The following is a 20,333-nucleotide window of genomic DNA, read 5'->3' on the forward strand; positions in this document are numbered from 1 at the left end:
TTCTTCAAGATTTTTATTCACATTTCTATCCTTCTTCCCATTCCACCATCTCTTATATGGTTCCGGTCTTAGAATGAATGAGGTTTAGACCTGCAACAAGCAGAAGGAGCATTTACAGCATGTCATTTAAAGTTTCTGCAAAGTCTGACTCTCTGTTGTCTGGTATGCCCATTAGTAGAATCTTTGTCACATACATCTCACAGAATTAATTGTTTCCTGATAAGAATGCTGGTACTGATTTCTTATTTTCCAGCAGAATGTTAAACCAATCGCAAGATACAAGCGAAGCATAAGGTGGTCAACAGGCAGCTGGTATAGCTGTATAAATTTATTTCTACTATATTTCTTGTAATAATAGGATTTGAGAGATTTGATATATATCTGAATGTAGTATAACTTACGATATTTTAATGATATCATTATTTTGATACATTGACTGTTAAGTAATTTGACAAAAAACTTGTTTATTTAGTGTCATAGAAAAGTCAGATTATTGGTGGAGTTATAGTATGCAACAACTCTTTATGGCCTTTTGAATTTTCACATTCATATATCAAGATTTTTGCTGGAAAAAGGCTCAAGTTTTTTAAGGAACAGTTGATGCAAATTCTTGTACTTGTGAATCATTTTGTGACAGAATGATAGAAGCTATGTAGCAGCTTTCATATTTTATGAATATTAACAAGAAATAGCATTCTTTGGTACAGTATGTAAAATGTCATCTGCCTGTGAAAGGAATTCCATAAAACTGGATTTGAAATAGCCTCTTCGGTGCAAGTTCCTTGAATTTATGTACATGGTAGCTTGGCTCATTTTTTCTGCATTCTTGGTGTTATGACTGGAAAATTTTGAAGATACGAAGAAAGCTTTCAACTGTGTACATTTTCTGATCTGCAAAAAGCATTTTAAGAGCTTAATAGATGGACTTTTTTCACTAAGGTTTTTATCTAGGGTTACTTCACTTTAGTTTGGTAACTGTTTCCAACTTGTTTCTCTTTCTGTTTTTATAATGCATTGAACTCTAAAGTATGTTTAACTTTTCAAAATTAACTCAGCAAAACATGAAGTTTAATTTGGCTCAGTATGTTAATTATTATATTTAATTGAATGCTTACTTTATTTTAATACTATTCTTTTAATAATGTTTCTATTTCATCAAACTTGCATGAAAAAAATGCTTCATGAAACTGTTACCTACTTTTCTTTAGTTCCATGAAGCATCAGTTGATTGAAATGCAGATAACTGTAGTTTTCGTGTCTATTTTCATCAGTTTTTGTCAGTATCTTTTGAGTAAGTAAGCACATCTTCTAAGTTATGTTGCACTTGCATTATTCTATAATGAGTACCCCACTAAATATTTTCTACCTGATGATGATGATGATGATGTTTCAATACACCAAGAAAAAACTCTAAATCTTATAATAATAATATGATTTTTCTTAATTTCCTTCCTAAGGTAAAAGGGCATTCTTTAAAAGAAATAAATGCTTAAATTGGAAATGTAGGAGGAGAATGTAGGGTGAGAAGACCAGAAGTTTAGAATGTGGAAAAACAAAAAAAGCGATTTCAAAAGCTGTAACAGTTTTTCGAAGCTGTAGAAATGAAGACTCCTCAAATGGGAGGGTAAAACCTTTCCTTAAGCCTTGCTAAGGGCTCAGGTCCTTTATATCTCTAGTGCTATATGAAAGGTTGTGTATTTCTTAGAGTTGTCCCTGTTTCTTTGGAATATTAGCAGCCAGTAAGCAAAGTGGAAATGGACTTGGCAATGATGGCGTGAACATGGAACTTCCAAGTTTGGAGAGACATTGTTAAAATTATTCACCAGACCTTTGTAAACTTTGTGAAGTACTTCTCTAGACACAGCAAATATTCCTATCAACTGGCTCACTAACGGTTCATTCATTAGATTCATATTAACCTTATCTTACGAAAAACTCTTAACCCATCCTCTCCCATTTCTTTCTTTTTACTTCAACATATTGAAACATTTTATGATATTTCAGTAGAGGATTTTTATCTCTGAGGCACTAATATGTATAAAGTTTTTAAAGGTTAATTTTAAGAATTAACTGAAAGGACTATTATCTCTGAAAAATATTTTTCCAGAGATTTCAAATAGTTGTTTTTTAAATGTAAAACTATTGATTAAGAGTTACCCATCTTCTATATTTGGACACTGGAAAAGAAACTAGGTACATAAACCACCCAGACTGTATTACTAAAAGTATAAAATAAATATGTATAGTGAAGTAACTCAAGTTCTACATACTTTCTTAATCAATGAAGCATTTTAGTGCGAGGCTGAAATTATCCCTGTTTGATGGAGGAGTATTGGAACTTTTTGAAATACTTGGTGCTTGATTTGATGACTAAGGGTGGCCATTGAGACTAGATTTTCAATATGGTGATTGTAAAACAAGGCATAAATGAGGATGAGATTACATGGAGGGAAATAAAACCCTATGCCTGAAATTGTGTTTGCATTTCTTTTCTGAAACAAAAAGAGAAGAAAAAGAATTACTGTTCTGAACTTCTTTTATGGCATGATATGGGCATCTTCCATAATATTTGTAGAAATGATTTGTTAATGCCTACCTCCACAGCAGGTCCAGAACCTGGCAATAGATCTTGTGTCAGAAATACCAATGGAATTCTTTCCCCAGATTCATGCATCTAGTCTTGGCCTACACTGTTTTAGTAGGATCAGTATTTTTTAAGCTAAATGTATTATTTTTGGTTTTGATTGCTCTTCTATTTCCCAAATATTACCATGTAATCCAATAGGAATTAGAGAAAGAAAGAACTGAGCTTATTGAAGATGTGACTATGAACAAAAGGAGGATTAAGGACCTAGAAGACAACCTTTTGTTTCGACTTACAAGCACTAAGAGTTCTCTGGCAGATGATGAGAGTCTACTAATTGTATTGAGTAACACTAAGAAGACTGCTGAAGAAGTAATACAGAAACTGCAAACTTCTGCTGAAACTGAAGTACAGATCAATTCAGCCCACGAAGAGTACAGACCTGGTGAGTGAAGGTAGTGATGGAAGACAAATGGCTAGACCACATATTTAAATTGTCAATACTTAGAGTAGGAGAAATAGTATGATGAGATCAGGAAGACCAAAATTGTTGGGGGAGATCTGTGTTTTCCTGTAAGTAAACTGTGTCTAGGAGATGTCATATTGAGCTATAATGGAGAAAATAGTCAGTGTTATGCCTCATGTGGAATTTATAAAATTGAGTGAACTGTTCTCTTTGTAGACTTCCCATTGATCTATAAACAAGCGTATCAGTCATTAGGGTGTTTAGGTAAGTATGTGTTAGAGTTCAACATGTTGACATTCTTTTACAGGGCCTATATAACATTAAATACTCTATATCTGTTCTGATAAAAGCTTCACCATTTATCCATGGGTTATTATAGTCAGCACATTTCATGAGTCTTTTGACTTTTAACTGGCAGGTAAAAATGTGAAAAAAACAGGGGAAAAAATAGCTCTCTGTAATTGCCTACATTCTAGGAAATGTGTAAAATGGTACAGTTAGTGTACCAGAAAGCATTGCAGATATTGTAAAACCTTTGTATTTAAAACTGAACAACTACTGCAAAGAAGTTAATCAGTACTGGGTAAGTTAAATCAATGTAGTTCATTTGACTTTTATATGACTCTTGTAAAAATCTGTAAAGAGAAATTTGTTTGGATTCTTAAACAGTATTTCAAACAGCCATAATTTTTACATGTTCTGCTGATGATCTCAATATTGCAGTGTACTATTGAGCTGCTCTCCAGATATGCTCATATTTGAAAACTGGGCTTTACATAGTATGCATTAATAACAGCAAATATCTTTTTTTTTTCTGATGTATAAATGAGGATTAAATGAATGATCTTATTCTTCTTCTGGCAGTAAAAATAGAGAAACCCAAGGATCTTCATGTATCATTAGTTTTAAGCTCACGGTACATGTTTTAAAAAGTTAATGTTTTCTGTTCTGCATTTCTACTTTGAATACATTTTTGTTTCTTCTTCAGTTGCAACTCGAGGTAGCATCTTGTACTTCCTTATCACTGAGATGAGCATGGTCAATGTCATGTACCAGACATCCCTTCGGCAGTTTCTGGGACTTTTTGACTGCTCCCTAGCCAGGTATTTTAGTGAACAATAAGTATCATTTTTATTTACCCAGTCCTGGAGGTGCCTGTAGAATAGTAAAGATTTATTGTAAACTAATATCAGAAAAAAGGCTGTTGCTTCTTACAGTCTTGACCAGGACTTGTCAGCTTAAATACCTATAAAATTTTGTCAGTTGGCAAGGCAAAGATCCCTCTAATGTACTTACAGTCCTTCAAAATTTGCCATTAGGTAATTAAAAAACATTATACAGCTGGGCAAAAAGGCTTGATTAGAAAGGATTTTTTTGTTGTTGTTGCTCCTTCAATCTGAAAGTTGTTGCTAGCTTGCTGTCTGATATTCTGTGTTTGTGATCCATTGTTTTTCATGTTTTCAAAATACTGAACTTTGGCTTTTTTCCTTTTGCATAGTATTCCCTCTTATAAAGCCTAAGCAAATCAACATTCAACTGCAGACCTTTCTTCCAACAGGTCTACCAAGAGCCCTATAACCAGCAAGAGGGTTACTAATATTATTGAACATATGACATATGAAGTATTCAAATATACTGCCCGAGGGCTCTATGAGGAGCACAAATTTCTTTTCACATTACTGCTTACTTTGAAGATTGATATACAAAGAAACAGAGTGAAGCACGAAGAATTTCTGACACTTATTAAAGGTTGGAACAATGAATAAATTTTAAGGAGAGCATGTTATTATTGTAGAAAATTTATGTATTTGTATCTCCTAGCTAGCATGCTCCTTTTGCACATGAGAAACCAGGCAATTGTAAGAATACATGCTTATCATTCTTATCTGGTGACAGACAGCACTGTATGGTAGTTCTAATTTATAGCAGCACACTGAATATTGATGAATATGCCTTTGGAATCGTGAGAATTTAAAAGGAATATTGTTAAGTGTCCTTTATATCTGCTGCTCAAATACCATCAGGTATGTGTTTAACTTAGAAAAGTTATTATTGTACTAAACGTTATAGTTTCTTTAGTAAGTGCAGCAAATAGGAACAGAAAATGATACTAAGTTTAAAAGAATATTAGAGTCTTAGCTGAATGTGACAAGTTCAAGGCTTTGGTCTTAATTGCACACACCACTGAGTTCACTTGAAAGTTTGGATCCATTTTGTATTACTTTTCCGAGAGACTTGATTTACCAAGCAACATTTATTTATGGATTATATCTGTGAATTTTTCCATGCTGAATCTTCAGAATATCTTTACCCAAAAAGGATTTATTTCCAAGCACATTGCACAAAAACACCAGTAAAACCTCAAAATATAAATTGGTTAAGGCTTCTGTTTAAGGTACATAATAGAAAAAAAAATTAAACTAACAAAATTGGAAACTCAGCTTAATCAAATATGGCATGTTTTTTTAATGTAGAAAACTCCTGGAACATCATGATTAAAAACCTGGATTCTTGTATTAGTTTTTTCCCTTTTATTTTGTTTATTTTTCACTGTCTCTCCAACTAATTATAACTAATTTCAATTTCTTGCAGGTGGTGCTTCCCTAGACCTTAAAGCTTGTCCTCCTAAGCCAGCTAAATGGATTCTGGATATGACTTGGCTGAACTTGGTGGAGCTCAGTAAGCTTAAGCAGTTTTCAGATATTCTTGATCAAGTACGTAAGAGCTTTTTAAAATTGATCTCTTGTTTAACAAGTGATTGTCTGGTAGAGATCAAGCCATGTGGTGGGAAACTGGTTTATTTTATAGAGAAGAAACAAAACTGACAGCATATAGCCACAGTTGTGGCCCTGACTTCTTAGCAACCTATGTTGATATAAAGACTCAATCCCCCCCAGGAAAATAAGAAGAGCGTAGATTTTTCACACTTTATATAGTTATAATATTTTCAGATTGTGATTACACTTGCCATTATTCAATTCACATATTGCAACTTTAATCTTGTTCTGGTTGTTAGATTTTCTTGCATCCCTGTTGTGCTTTCTTACACTAGGTTTTATGATGCTTGTTGCAATATTTCTGTGGTTACATGGAGTAAAAGTTAGGGAAAGGGTGTTCGGTAAATTCAATACTTGTATGAATAGTCTTATCAGACACTAAGTGTATTGTAGCTAATGGTAAATAGCATTTGGTATAGGTGAAAAAAACTTTCTGTATGTTCGTGTGGGGAGCAGTTATGTACTTGCTGTTCTCAAAGCTATGTCCATGCCTAGCTATCCATGTTCTGACATAACTATAATAGAAAATACCGATTAGTAGCTCCTGTTTTCAGAATATGAACACTCAAGGTTGTTGTTGCATTCTACAATTCCATACTTAAAATCTGAAAATTTATCCTATAATTTTTAATAGCCTTATCAAATCTGTGGACTAATATTGCTAGTGTGGATTACATGTCTCTGACTCTTATTAAAAGTTTGCGACCTGGTGGCAGTGAAAATATAACCTGTCTGTTTCGTGATGTTTGCTTCTTTGATGGTATAATTGCAGATTTCCAGAGAAGAGAAACAGTGGAAAATCTGGTTTGATAGTAAAAATCCTGAAGAAGAATTGGTTCCTGGTGGCTATGGTCAATCTCTGGACTGCTTCAGACATCTTCTTCTTATCAGGTCTTGGTGTCCTGACAGGACCATAGCTCAGGTATATTTATATATCTTACATGGTCTACTTAGGTATCACTAGAATAATAGTTTCCAGATTGCAGTTTAGTACTGTTTTATGTAATGCTAAACACCTTTTTGCAATGGACCTTTATATTGTATTTTCTGAAATTCTTTTCAGACCATTTATGTATTTGTTACAAGTACAGTGATAGCAAAATTATTGCAATATATTGAAGAAATATTATCCAGTGATTTCGCTGTGGTGATTTCTACTCAAATCATATGTGTTTATTCAGATCTGCTTTATCAGTTCAGAAGGGTACTTTTAGCTCTCCTTACCTACTCACTGGAATTTTAGAAGTGTCCCCATGTTAGGCTGAAGTAAAATATTTTAATGAACTCGGTTGGCTGAAAGAAAAGAAAATTGAAAACACTTTAATTGAGAAACTATTTCTTGCATGGAAAAATTAGACCCACTTTAGAAAAATCTATATTAAAGTCTGTTCAAAGCTCTCAATTTACAGCCATTTATTAGGAAAAGTATAAAATTGAAGTTTATTAAATAGACCTTTTTTAAAGAAAAATCAGCTTCTAGGAGCCTATTTTTAATCTTTATGTTCTTCTCCAGTGCAAAAGAACAAAAAATTGTAAAATTGATGACAATTCAGAGAAATTAAGGACAATTTGCTGAAACTGGAATACATCACTAAAAGTGGGGTATTAATTTTATTGATACACATCTTTAGACATTGTGTTTGGATTCAGAGACAAGCTCAGCAGTTATTGGAAAAACTGCAGTCAATAGGTTAAGCAGTACTGTATAAAGAGTATCTCTATGATATGTGCTATGTGTCTGAAACACATAATGCAAAATTAGTTCATCTACTGTTAATGGGGCAATGTAAACTTTCATCTTTCAATGGTTTTATGAAAACTGATAGTTTATCAAATGTTTAACACTGAATGTCTTTTGTCTCTGAGAAGTAACCCAGAGGTATGAAGGAGAAGATTTATCTTTTTGTGGTGGGAAAGAGTACAAGAAAGGTCATCTCTGACTGTTTGAAAGAGCGTTTTCTATTTCTTTGTGAAAAAGAACAATAATCTAGAATTTTTAAAGATAAATAAAGAAGGGATAAAAGAGATGGTTGTCACCTGTTCCTCTAGATCTTCTACTTAGTGATAGTTATTTTAATAATTACTACTGTTAATTCATTGCTTGTCTAACTGTTAAAGTGGGAAAGGCCTAAGAGCTTTGAAGCCTGTCTTTAATCCTTTCCTCCTCTTTTTCTAGATCTTAAAGATAGGAGTAACACTATCTAATGGAGATACCATCTTTAAATCATGAAAACTTTTCTAAAGTTTTAGAGAGGTTATTATTTTTATTATACTCTAATTATAGGTATTATATATAGCAATACATACAGATATATGTCATATAATAGTTATTTTAAAAATTTTAACTGATCTTATAAGGCTATAAGAAATAATACCTTCAAAGACAGTATGATGTGTTGACATGTAAAAATAAACTTGTTGCATATTTATATTTCTGATACAAATTTTTTGCAGCCTTTGGTCTTCAGTTGACTTATTGGTTGTATTCACCCTCAGAAGAAAACAGTATTAAATGGTTAGGTCATGAGTTAAATTTACCCTTTTTAATATAGGCAAGAAAATATATCACTGACACTATGGGGGAGAAATATGCAGAGGGAGTCATCTTGGACTTGGAGAAAACATGGGAAGAGTCAGATCCACGTACTCCTCTCATATGCTTTCTTTCCATGGGTTCTGATCCTACGGACTCAATTATTGCTTTGGGAAAAAGACTGAAGACAGAAACGTGTTGTGTTTCCATGGGCCAGGGGCAAGGAATCCACGCTCGTAAACTTCTACAGCGGACAATGGCTCATGTAAGTGACAAAAATCTGAGCGCTTTTCTCTCTGAATTAAACACTTAGAAATAAAAATCCTCTCATGAGATAATGTTTTTTGGTGGGTAGTTAATGCTGATGCAAACCACTATATTTATTTATATAAGTGTCCTAAGCAAGAGAACTGTCTTTTCACAGTCCTTCAATTTGCCATAAACAAGCATTTTGATGCTGTGCAGATGTTTTTAATTGAAAATGGAGTGGTTTTCATGTGAAATGGAGTTTTTATAGTAGGTTGCTGACTGATGAACATAGCTGAATTGATTTTTTTTTTTTTGGTTACATCACCAGTAAATATTCTTCTGTAAGCATTTCAGATTGTTTTTTCAGTTTTTTATTTTTAGTAATATGGCTGTATTTTGTTAAATGAAGAAAATGAATTGCAAATATGATATTGATAGTTACATAAACTTGAGAAAAACAAGGTTGTATAGCAAAATAGTTTGTATTGCTGTAGTCTGAATTTGGACTTGGGAGGGACAATCTGGTAGCACAGGCATTTTACAGGAAGACGAATTAAAAGAACAAAACTATCTGTATGAGAAAGGTGAGATGTTCCAATTTGGCATGCTTTGCACATCATGTGATACTATTGTTATGCCTGCTGAAGTGAAAAGATTGAGCTTCTTACTCTCCTGTGTTATGAGCTTCTTTTTATAACCTGTTTCAGTCTGACTTTTGCTTCAGATTCTTGTTTGATAACTTTATATAAGGAACTAATTAGCAGATCAAATCAGAAGAAACTCATTCAAAAATAGGGGAGAGGATCACCTTTTGTTTAGTTAAGGGAAATGCAGTTACTTTCCCTCACTGTCTCACAAGCTCTCTTAGTGATGAGGTATATGAGATGTTTGTAATGAAATATGGTAATTCATATAGGAAAGTTTGACATCTATTGATTGATAGCAATAGATTAATTGAGTATGTTTATTCGGTTATTTTCCAAGCCTGGAACCCTTGGAAGGAACAAGGTTTAGCAGCTTGCTCTATGGAGCTACTCCTGAGCTCCCTTATGTAAGTCAAAATTTATCCGTTTCTATCAGCACTGTAGTCATGACGATGGATGTTTTAATGAAATGGAAAAGGTAGACACTACTTATAAAGACCAGATGAGACAAGTGAGGACCACTTGTTCAGGTGAAAAAAACCAAATAAGCTAACACCACCTTCAGAAGGAACAGCACACAGCTTAGCTCTCCTCAAGGAGTGACTTCAGTTTGTGAACAATGTTGGTAACTTTTTATATTCTATTGTTTTAAACTAGGGAGGTTGGGCACTTCTGCAAAACTGCCACCTTGGACTTGACTTTCTGGATGAGTTGATGGACACTATAATAGAGACAGAGACTGTTCATGAAAGTTTTCGACTGTGGATGACAACTGACATTCACAAAGAGTTCCCCATCACCCTTCTTCAAATGTCAATTAAGTTTGCCAATGAACCACCACAAGGCCTCAGAGCTGGACTAAAGAGAACATACAGTGGTGAGTGCTAGAATGGTAATAATTTAAAATTAATGCTTGGACTGTGATGCTATTGTGTGGTCATGTTAAACTGGTAGTAGGTGTAAGATAGTCTGAGGAACTGATCACAATGATGCCAGGACACATCTTGGTTTTTGTTTTGAAAATTAAAAGGAAGAGAAGATATGCTGAAGTTCTGTTGCCAGAAGTAATTGGACAGCAAAAAAGGAAATGCCTTTTCTTTTCTCACATGCTGGCTTCTAATATCTCAGTTCAAAGTGTTTGAATTTTTAATCTTCTGTCTTTTGGGAGAAAAATGACATGTTAATCTTTGTTGGCGATCAAGTGCTCTTTACACTACATAAAATAAAGGACAAAGATTCTGTGCAGGAAGCAACTTGATATGAATTCAGCTATTAGTAAATTGTGAGTTTTTTCCCCTGAAGTTTACTCTTTTAATTTGAGCAACTTAATAACATGCTATAAAATGTCTCCAGCACAGAACACTTTGTGGGACAATAATTTGCCCTTGGGAGATGCAAAGAGCCAAGTGAATATTTCTAGAGTGATATTTTAGCACTGATTTTAAGTAGTTTTGAAAAAGACGATTACTGTGATTCTCATTAAGCCCATTTGCAATCAATAGGTGTCAGCCAGGATTTATTAGATGCCAGTAAAATGGTGCAATGGAAACCACTCTTGTATGCTGTAGCCTTTCTACACTCCACTGTTCAAGAAAGACGCAAGTTTGGATCTTTGGGTTGGAATATACCCTATGAGTTTAATCAAGCTGATTTCAATGCTACTGTGCAGTTCATTCAAAATCACTTGAATCGCATGGATACCAAGAAGGTAATTAATGATTTTGTGGGGAAGGTGGATTAAGGTGGTGGATCTTTCTAGTAGTGGAATGTATGTAAAGGCTTCCTAATAACTGAACTACAAGAATGATTTTAACTTATTGTTTTTTCCACAAACATTCAATATTTCAAGTATACCTCTCTCTACAGGAGCAGACTTATACTTCTAATCTGGTGCATGTTTAATTTCTGTATTAACCTGTACATTAAAAAAAAAAAAAAGCCTTCCCAGCCATCTCAAAAATATAAACCTTAGAAGTACAGACCCTTTTTTCAATTCTAATTAAGTCAATTATTTAAAAATGGATGACTGTATTTAAAATACTCTTTTGTTTAAATCTGTTTTGAGTACAACTAATAAGATTTGGTCCCTCCAACCTATCTTTGCAGCATGAAGAAATCGAAAGTGGTTCTCAATAACTCTGCGAGAATTTATCCTATGTTTCTCACTTCTGTATGGTCTATTGTCATACAGAGAAGTCTGTGGCAGGGGAATTTGCAGTTGGCATTTTAAGAGAAAGGAGGATTCAAATATACCTGTAACTTTCTTGCTGCCTTCAAGATGCTGTTGAATTCATTGTCAATGAATTATATTTTGAGAAATCCTTGCAGGTGTTCTGGAAATGCAAGACTATAATAAAAAAAACAGTAATAGGAAAATAATTTTCTTCCAAATGGGACAGACACGGTACATCAGCTGTTTTTTCTAAGGCAGATCTAGAGTAAATGAGAAAAGGATTGGCTAAAGTCACTGCTTTCTGCTTGGTTTTAGGGGATCTCCTGGAGTACTGTTTGTTACATGATAGGTGAGATCCAGTATGGTGGTCGTGTGACAGATGACTTTGACAAAAGACTCATGAACACCTTTGTAAAGGTTTGGTTCAGTGAAAATATATTCAGTCCTGAATTCAGCTTCTACAAAGGTTACAGCATACCCAAATGTACTATGGTGGATCAATACCTTCAGTACATACAGGTTGGTAAATGAGAACTAATCGCTTGTTTCTCATAAGTTCCTAATTCCTTATAATTTTTCTTTTTTTCTGAGTACCTGTATTTTGTCTTTTAATCACAGATTTTTTTACTGATTTCTAGTAGTCTGTATATCTATTAGTGACAACTACTTAGTGTTATCAATGTTATCATCTTCATGACAGCAATGTATGTTTTCTTTTTCATGCGGTTTTCTTGCGGGATGTACCTAAAGGCACAAAGTTATTAAAGAGGGCAAGGAATGGAGTCCAGACATTGGGTACAACCTCTTGGAAATAAAAGGTTTAGATATATGAGAGTACAAGTTTACTATTAAAATCGCACATAGATATTATAACTCTATTTTTTGGTGTGATTTGGGCTGTGACATGACTAATAGGCCACAGCAAGTTATTTGGCCTAAGACTATTTGAAGAAATCTAGCTTCTTACTTTACAGTAATTGAGACGGTTTTTTTCTATTTTTTATTTGGTTTTGTTTTGTGTTGGGTTTTATGTTTATTTGGGGATATTTTTTGGTGGTTTTTTTCTTAATGATTTGCTTCTAAATCTCCAGTTATACTCTTTTCATATTTTACTATGTAGAGCCTTCCTGCTTATGATATGCCAGAGGTGTTTGGTTTGCACCCCAATGCGGATATCACCTACCAAAGTAAAGTTTCCAAAGATGTATTGGACACCATCCTCAGTATTCAGCCTAAAGATAGCTCTGGTGGAGGAGGGGAAACTCGAGAGGCAGTTGTAGCCAGACTGGCTGATGATATGCTGGAAAAACTTCCTGCTGATTATGTTCCATTTGAAGTGAGTTAACGAAATTCTGGCAAAAACGTTTGCTCCATCTTGCCTTTTATGGATTAAAAAAAACCAACCCAACAACTTTTCTAAAACCATATTTGAATTCATTCATACAGGCAATACTTCCCATTTTGAAGAAATGTGACCAAACAATTAAAGTTTATAATGAAATCATGAAATGTGTGCTGAAGGGCTTTTGTGAGGACTTAAAAAAAAATATTAAATCCATTAATGCTTAAGCTGTCGTTTGCACTGTGGGGGAGGTAGGATCATCAACTTTTAACTGAGGTTGTTGATACTATAAAATTTCTAGTTATGTTCATGCAGTTGTTTACTTGTCAATTTTACACTTTTGATTAAAATTGTACCTGTAAGTTTGGTTAGAATACAAGGCTGCCTGGTATTGTTATAGTTCCAGGCATTGCTACTATGTTGAAGTAAAGTAGCTGGGGCAATTACTCTTGATTGGTTTGTGCAAAGAGAACCATGAAATTGCTTGCTAGAATTAAAGCTGAATTCCTTGATCTAGGGTAACCAGCTTACAAATCCCTTTAAATGGCATTAGCTCATAGAATGATATATAGACTAAATCATGACAGACTAAAAACATAGCCAGTCTTAGCATCATAGATTTCTCACGGAGCAAATCCCGTGTTTCTGTCTCCCTTCAAGGGAGGTGCCAAACTCACCATTTAAGTTAATAAATGAATTATGTTATGTATTAAAGATCATATTGTGGCTTAACTTTGACATAAAGGCAACTTTGTTTTTTCATTTCTCTTGAAGGATCTTTGGTTTTCTACCTACAGGTAAATGAAAAACTAAAAAACATGGGACCTTTTGAACCTATGCATATATTTTTGCGACAGGAGATTGAACAAATGCAGAGAGTAATTTCTTTAGTGAGAAGCACTCTGACTGATCTAAAACTTGCCATTGATGGGACAATAGTTATGAGTGAAAATCTGAGGGATGCTTTAGACTGCATGTATGATGGAAGGATTCCTGCTAGCTGGAAAAAAGTAGGTGTACATAACTTGTTATGGAGAGAAATAAAAAACCTATTTCTGAAGAGACTAGATTAAACTGCTAGACTTATAGCAAACACAGTTTTTCAAACTTTGTTTCAGAAGTGTTAACCAGAGCTGTCCAACTTCTGGAATAGATTTTATGCTAAAATAAACATAGTCAAATCAAGCCTTCTTTCATTTATTGAAATTGAAATGAATGTGGGGGATGCAGATATTTCCCATTTTAACAGCCTGTTGCATATTGGCAGGATAAAAAAGCTTGAGACAGGAGAGTAATTTAAAATGTGATGATGGATTTTAAAAAATAGCACCCACATTAGTGGACTACAGTGGTGCTATTTATTGAACATATATAATTGACATATGTTCCTTTTCTGGGTTAAGTAGAGGTGGCCTGTCCACCTTGGTCAAAATTGGTGTTCTTTGAGTTTGACTTACAGCCACATAATTACAGAACAGTAGATGCTGGAAAGAACCTATGGAGGCAGTCTAGTTTAATCACACTTCTGAAAGCAGGGTACATTAAAGCAGGTTTCTCAGGAGGCTCCAGAATCAGAGAGGTGCAACCCATTCCACTGTTTGATCACCTTCACAGTAAAACTCAACTAATCAGCAACCACCAGCCAACCAAACAAAAAGCCCCTTAAGCTGAAACTGAATTTCTGGTATTTTGTCTTGTTCCCATTGTTTTCTCTCCTATTGCTGACAAGGATCAGGGTCCATCTTCTGTTCTCTACACAAGGTATAAACATAATATCTTCTTTGAGCCCTCTCTTCTCCAGGCTAAACAATCCCAGCTCTCAGCCTCTCCCCATAGAAACTGTTTTCAAGGACAATTAGAGCTGTTAACAGCAACTGATGGAACGAAAAATAGAGATTTTTTTTTGTTGTTTGCTTATTTTGTTTCTACTGACAAAGTGTTTTCATGGTACAAAACCTAGATCTAAACAGATACTTCACAACACAACTATATCTCCACATAATCCAAGTTCAGTTTGCCTTAGCTTTTATTCAGAAGAAAAAAAAAATGCATAACAGTTTTACAGAAATCACGTTATCTTGATATATTGACCTTAGAATTAGAAAGACACATATGCAATTTTTCTTCTTAGTTTATACAGTTATCTAACCTTACAAAAATGTCATAAAATGGACAATTACCACAGACAGCATTAAGCATGTGTAAATGGAATAGTAGACGTGAATTTGAACAGAGAAAGAATTGGCTTCAGATTTCAGTGGAATGCAAAGTTCAAGCATCAAATTAAAGTTAAGATATGATAGATGATCTTCAAATATGCTTTGCTAATATTATGTTGTTTATTACCATGGGAGGAGTTAGCTTTTCTTGACAGCAGTATGCTATTTTAAAACATGTTTACTGTTTTTAGGCATCTTGGCCTTCCAGTACACTTGGTTTCTGGTTTACTGAGCTTCTAGAAAGAAACCACCAGTTTTACAAGTGGATTTTTGAAAGTCGACCAAACTGTTTCTGGATGACAGGGTTTTTTAATCCTCAAGGATTTTTAACTGCGGTGAGGCAGGTAAATTGTGTTTGAAGTCTTATTCTGCTTATTTTTTGACAAGCTTTTAAAAATAAAATATATTGTCTGATGAAGGATGAGTTTATACACATGGGAAGATCTGTGACTGTCTAATATTGCCTGAGCGAACTGCTCTTCCTTCGCATATTCTTTTTCAGCATATCAACCACTAATATGTTAAAATATATTTCCTGTGTTGACCAAGGCCCAAATAAGTAGAGGCTGCCTCACAACTAAGGTAGACTAGAAAAAGTATAGTCTCGTTTTTCCATTGTGATATCTCTAAGAATGGTCATTAAGTCCGTGAATTTATTTGTCTTTTTTCCCCTCTCTTTTGTTCTGTGTTCAGTATTCACCTGACTGGAGACTGGGCAGAAAAGCTCTCCAGAATTAGTCCTATATGTCACTTCTGATTAACTCTTTCTTCATGAAGTGGGAAAGACTTTCCTTTATTAATGCATATAAGTATGATATTTGATGTATTTGTTAACGTGTTTGTGTGTTGACTTGGTGATTATGTTGGTTGCTCAGCAACATTTTTACTTTAAAAGGAAGCAATAAATGCCTGTGTTGGTCAGCTTAAAGGGACATACTGGAGACAGTAAGTGTCTGGAATGTGTAAAATTTGAAAAGAATAGTTGGGTAAACATACAATGGGACCTCAGGAAAAAAAGCCTGAACTTTTGGAGAAGACAATGAAGATTTGTGGTGTAGAAAAAATGTCCCCTCCTACTCTGAGGTCTGGGCAATGTAATCTAAAATGTCAGGCATATAGCCTTGGAATTATGTAACAAAATATTTCTTTTGAGTGAACAGTCTTAAATTGGGACTATATTTTGCATCCAAGCTTGTGGAAAAGGTTTACTAGCAGGATCTGAAACAGTTGGAAACTACAGTACTTTCTGGTTCTGTAAAAAGGAGCTGTGGATACATAACAACCTAGTATCCCAAGTAAATACCAAAGTGATTTTCTTGCTATGTGGTAAAACAAATAGAAACAAGAAAGAGGAAGAGCCAGAATGATCACTGAACTATAAACCTTGTGTTCTGTTGGATCATCTCAGTAAATGCAGTATGGGGCAAGCATTAATTCCAATTACTTCAACCAAAGATCTTTGAAAGCCATTGCAAGACCAGGATAAAACTTTGGTTTGCCATAAATCAGTTGTATGGGATAGTAAGGAACTGGGCAACTGAGAACTGAGTGTTGTCCAATGCATTAACTAACAGGTTTTTTTGCAGTCTCTTTACATAGCTTTAGAGCTGAGTGAGTTCTTACTCATTAAGAATACAGTTACTGAAGAGTAGAGGTGCAGAAAAAGGAAGGTAAACCCAAAATATATGTTTCACTTACCACATGCAGGTAATGTTTTCTCATCTCATCAAATCTGTGAAATTTTCGTGCTCACAAGAGCGGGCTGCCATTGGCATTCAGTGGATGTGTTACTTGGTATGGTCTTTAGATATTGTATATAATAGAAAGATTGAACATCGAATATAGTGGATAAAGTACTGAAAGCTTTCTTGCAGTTCCATGCCATCACTCCCTTAGAGAGAAGCCAAATGCTGTAAACATGGATATCATAGAGAATTAGAGGGGTTTTTTTTTGTACTGGAGAGGATATGTTACAACCATACAGATTTATTTCTAATAACTGCTGGGAAAAAGGGTTCTGTGCTCATGTGAAATTGTAACCTCCTAACTTTTGTCTGGTTTGGGCAGGAAATAACTAGAGCTAACAAAGGATGGGCTCTTGACAGTGTAGTGCTATGCAATGAAGTCACTAAATGGATGAAAGATGATATCACAAGCCCTCCTTCAGAAGGTGTCTACGTGTATGGGCTGTATTTGGAAGGAGCTGGTTGGGACAGAAGAAACATGAGACTGGCAGAATCCAAGCCAAAGGTGCTCTTCGAGATGATGCCGGTTATAAGGATATATGCAGAGAACAACAACAGTAAGTAATGGTATTGTAAAGGATGTCATGTCCATAGAATTCAATGTAACTTTAACTGCATGGAAATCTTTTGGGCTGTAGGGATTTCATGAGGCTGTCGCTAATCATTGTATACATACCAAATCCCCTTCAACGGGGGAGACTTCCCAGTCTTCCATTACAAATGTACTTTCAAACTTGCTTCATAATTGATAATAGGCACTTTTCCTAATATTTAGATAGGTCTCTACACATGGTCTTAATGGTGTTAAGAACTTTTTAACCCATTTACAGGTAAGCTGTACATATTGACAATAAGTATCCTGGATTAAAAACACCAGCTTTCTTATATATAAACTCTGTGATCTTTGTAACCTAAACCTAAATAATCTCTTTCACATATGCAAAAAATGAATGTAATTTATATATGTATATATAGAATATATATGTATGCACAACGTACAAGATATACATGGATTATATATATACACACACATATGCATATACATAATTTTGTATACATCATGTTTATAGATAACATGTTATATATATGTGTATATAATGTGTAGATTTATAAAAATGTATTTTTTTTCCTGGACAAGTCTGGTTTTGAGCTTATGGAAGCAAGCAAGAGGTGGAGTGAGGGGGTGGAAGATGTTTTGTCTTTGAGGCAGAAAGGGAATGTAGGAATGGAAAGGAAACTTATGGGGCTGAAGGACAGTGCTGTGAAAATGTGTAATTTGTGTTAATGTGCTGGTTTTTTGCATACAGAATAGGACATGCTGTTGAATAGGGATGTAGAACAGAATAGAACAATCCACTGCAGAACATAAAATTGGAAAAATCTGTTGAAAAGCATTCCACCTCTAAAAGCAAACTTGCTAACATGCTATTTTGCATAGCTAATATTTTATAAAAGGCATGATCAGCAGCCAAGATACTAGATAATGAACACTGAAGTATTGAGCATGACTAGACTACTGTTCTAATTCTGCAGTGAAGTAGTTGATTACTGGTACTCTTAAATACTAACTGCATTTCAAACCAGGTTATTCAAAGTGGGATAATTTTATTTTGACATAATACATTGATAAGAAGTAATGTTCGATGGGCAGATTGAACAAATAAGAACACTATTTCCTCTAGAGTGTCCATTTACATATTTTGCTTTGCATCAGTTCCTAGGTGCTCATATTAAGTCTTAAACCTACAGATATTTCAAGGTGTATATGGCCTTCAGCTGGCAGTAGCAAATAAAGAGCAGTGTACTACTGAACTTTGATTCAGTTTTCCTTTTGCCTTATGACCAGTCCCTTAGGGCCCCATTTTTTCAACTTAGTTTAATTGCTCTTTATGTCTCTTCTGTCTTTTCAGCTGCAAAAGATCCACGTCTGTATTCCTGTCCGGTCTACAAGAAGAGCAGTCGAACAGATCTGAATTACATTGCTGCTATGGATCTTAAAACCCGTCAGCCTCCAGAGCACTGGGTACTCCGTGGAGTAGCACTTCTGTGTGATGTCAAGTAATGTTAAAAAAAAGAAAAAAAGTTTTCCAGGAGTTCTTTTCTGATTTTAAATGTAAACATTAATATGTAGCTAGATACATGGTGGAACACTCCTAAAAATATTATTTCTAAATCATAGATTCCATTATGATATTTTTATAAAATAGTTGTCAATAAGCTTCTACAATAGGCTTATAAATTCTACAATTTAGAGTGGCATTAAGTTTGGTGTCTTTGAAAACCCATGACAAATATTAAGTGCTCCTATCTCTTAGGTGTGCATAAGCACTCCTCCTGTGTGTTTAATTTAACCTTGAATAAAGATTAATTGATTTGAACGTTGTTAATTTTGTTAGTAAATATTCTTTTATCAGGACTTACCTTCAAGAAGCCAAATGCAAAGCTGATTTTTTGTGTGCGTGTATCTTTTTGGTGTCTCAGCTAGATAGAAAACTTTTCATGTAGGAATTCATCTTAAAAGAGAAATGTTAGCAGCTTTATTTAGTTGGACACTCTTGGCCTCACGCATCAAGCACACTTATTTAATCATCAAAAAGTCAGTGTTTTTCTGTTTCTGAGTTCAGTAGGTCATGTACCTTAGTGGTCCACTAGTCATTCCCAAAAATGGTTACTTCAGAAGAGGAAGCCAAGAGAATCAGTATTCCTGGTGCATCTGTCATTCAAAAATGCTGCAATAGAGACACTGTTTTCAATTTTATGTCAAATCAACACAGGGAAACTTCAACATTCATTTCTACAGTCAAACCAGTTATAAAACTTAGGTGGAACATTGATTCTGTCAAACATATTCTGGTTATAGAGGTCTTTCCACCTTGGAATAACTATTATTTTTTTTATTTTAAATAACTCACAGTGAAACAAATTAAGTGTGTGAAAATCTTTTTTAGGAAATACTTTTAATTTAGACATGGCAATAAATAAATAAAGTTAGAAGGGTTGAACTGTTCTTTATTGAACCTTGAAACACCATGTTCCAACTTCGAGGAGATGTCCAGATACTCACTGGAGTTCTAAGTTGTTGTGTCTTTCACCAAGACCTTCCTCTCTGAAGGAGATGCACATATTTCATTCTTGTGCAAATCATTCATACTGAGAATTTACAAGCCACATGCACTTCAAATACCACCTTTCCAACAAGGTATTTGTTTTACCATCATTGCTGTGGATACAGTGAACACATCAAACTCAATAGTAATTCTCAGTGAGGGGACTGTGCACATTTTTTTCAGTGTTATTTTCTATGAGAATAGTAGGGAAAAGGATAGTTCCCCACACAGGTGATCCCAGTTATTCCAAAGTCACAATGTTAGGTCAATGAAACAACTCATGCTGGCCATCACTGCTATTTCTGTTGTTTTAGCTCTCTTTTTGTAAGAGGTTTGGCATCTGCTCTTTAGGTGTCTGCAGAACCACCACCAGGGATGGAAAAATGAGGCATGGGAAAGTTCAATGAAAAGCACTTTTGAAATGCAGTATTATGTCAGGGGCCAGAGTGCATAACCCTGCTCTCCCAGAGGTTTTGCTGCCTGGGCTGGGAGAA

At 34.6% G+C, this 20,333-nt stretch overlaps 1 protein-coding gene across 4 annotated transcripts in view; it reads left to right on the forward strand.

Annotated features, from left to right (window-relative positions):
- Positions 1–19,119, forward strand: part of DNAH5 (dynein axonemal heavy chain 5) — a 132,855-nt gene extending 113,736 nt beyond the window's left edge. For 3 of the 4 annotated variants that reach the window (XM_048311758.1, XM_048311734.1, XM_048311741.1), the window contains exons 66-79: positions 2,786–3,029; positions 4,039–4,153; positions 4,609–4,799; positions 5,643–5,764; positions 6,600–6,749; positions 8,380–8,625; positions 9,911–10,130; positions 10,756–10,961; positions 11,742–11,945; positions 12,547–12,762; positions 13,566–13,778; positions 15,179–15,331; positions 17,055–17,289; positions 18,643–19,119. In XM_048311758.1, coding sequence (XP_048167715.1) covers positions 2,786–3,029; positions 4,039–4,153; positions 4,609–4,799; positions 5,643–5,764; positions 6,600–6,749; positions 8,380–8,625; positions 9,911–10,130; positions 10,756–10,961; positions 11,742–11,945; positions 12,547–12,762; positions 13,566–13,778; positions 15,179–15,331; positions 17,055–17,289; positions 18,643–18,794 — 2,667 coding nt within the window. In that variant the 3' untranslated portion in view covers positions 18,795–19,119. The remainder of the gene's footprint in view (positions 1–2,785; positions 3,030–4,038; positions 4,154–4,608; positions 4,800–5,642; positions 5,765–6,599; positions 6,750–8,379; positions 8,626–9,910; positions 10,131–10,755; positions 10,962–11,741; positions 11,946–12,546; positions 12,763–13,565; positions 13,779–15,178; positions 15,332–17,054; positions 17,290–18,642) is intronic. The other variant, XM_048311750.1, reaches the window with a different exon arrangement.
- The last annotated feature ends 1,214 nt before the right edge of the window (positions 19,120–20,333 follow it).

This window comes from Corvus hawaiiensis, chromosome 1 (genome assembly GCF_020740725.1).
Source record: "Corvus hawaiiensis isolate bCorHaw1 chromosome 1, bCorHaw1.pri.cur, whole genome shotgun sequence".
NCBI classification, from domain to species: Eukaryota; Metazoa; Chordata; class Aves; order Passeriformes; family Corvidae; genus Corvus; species Corvus hawaiiensis.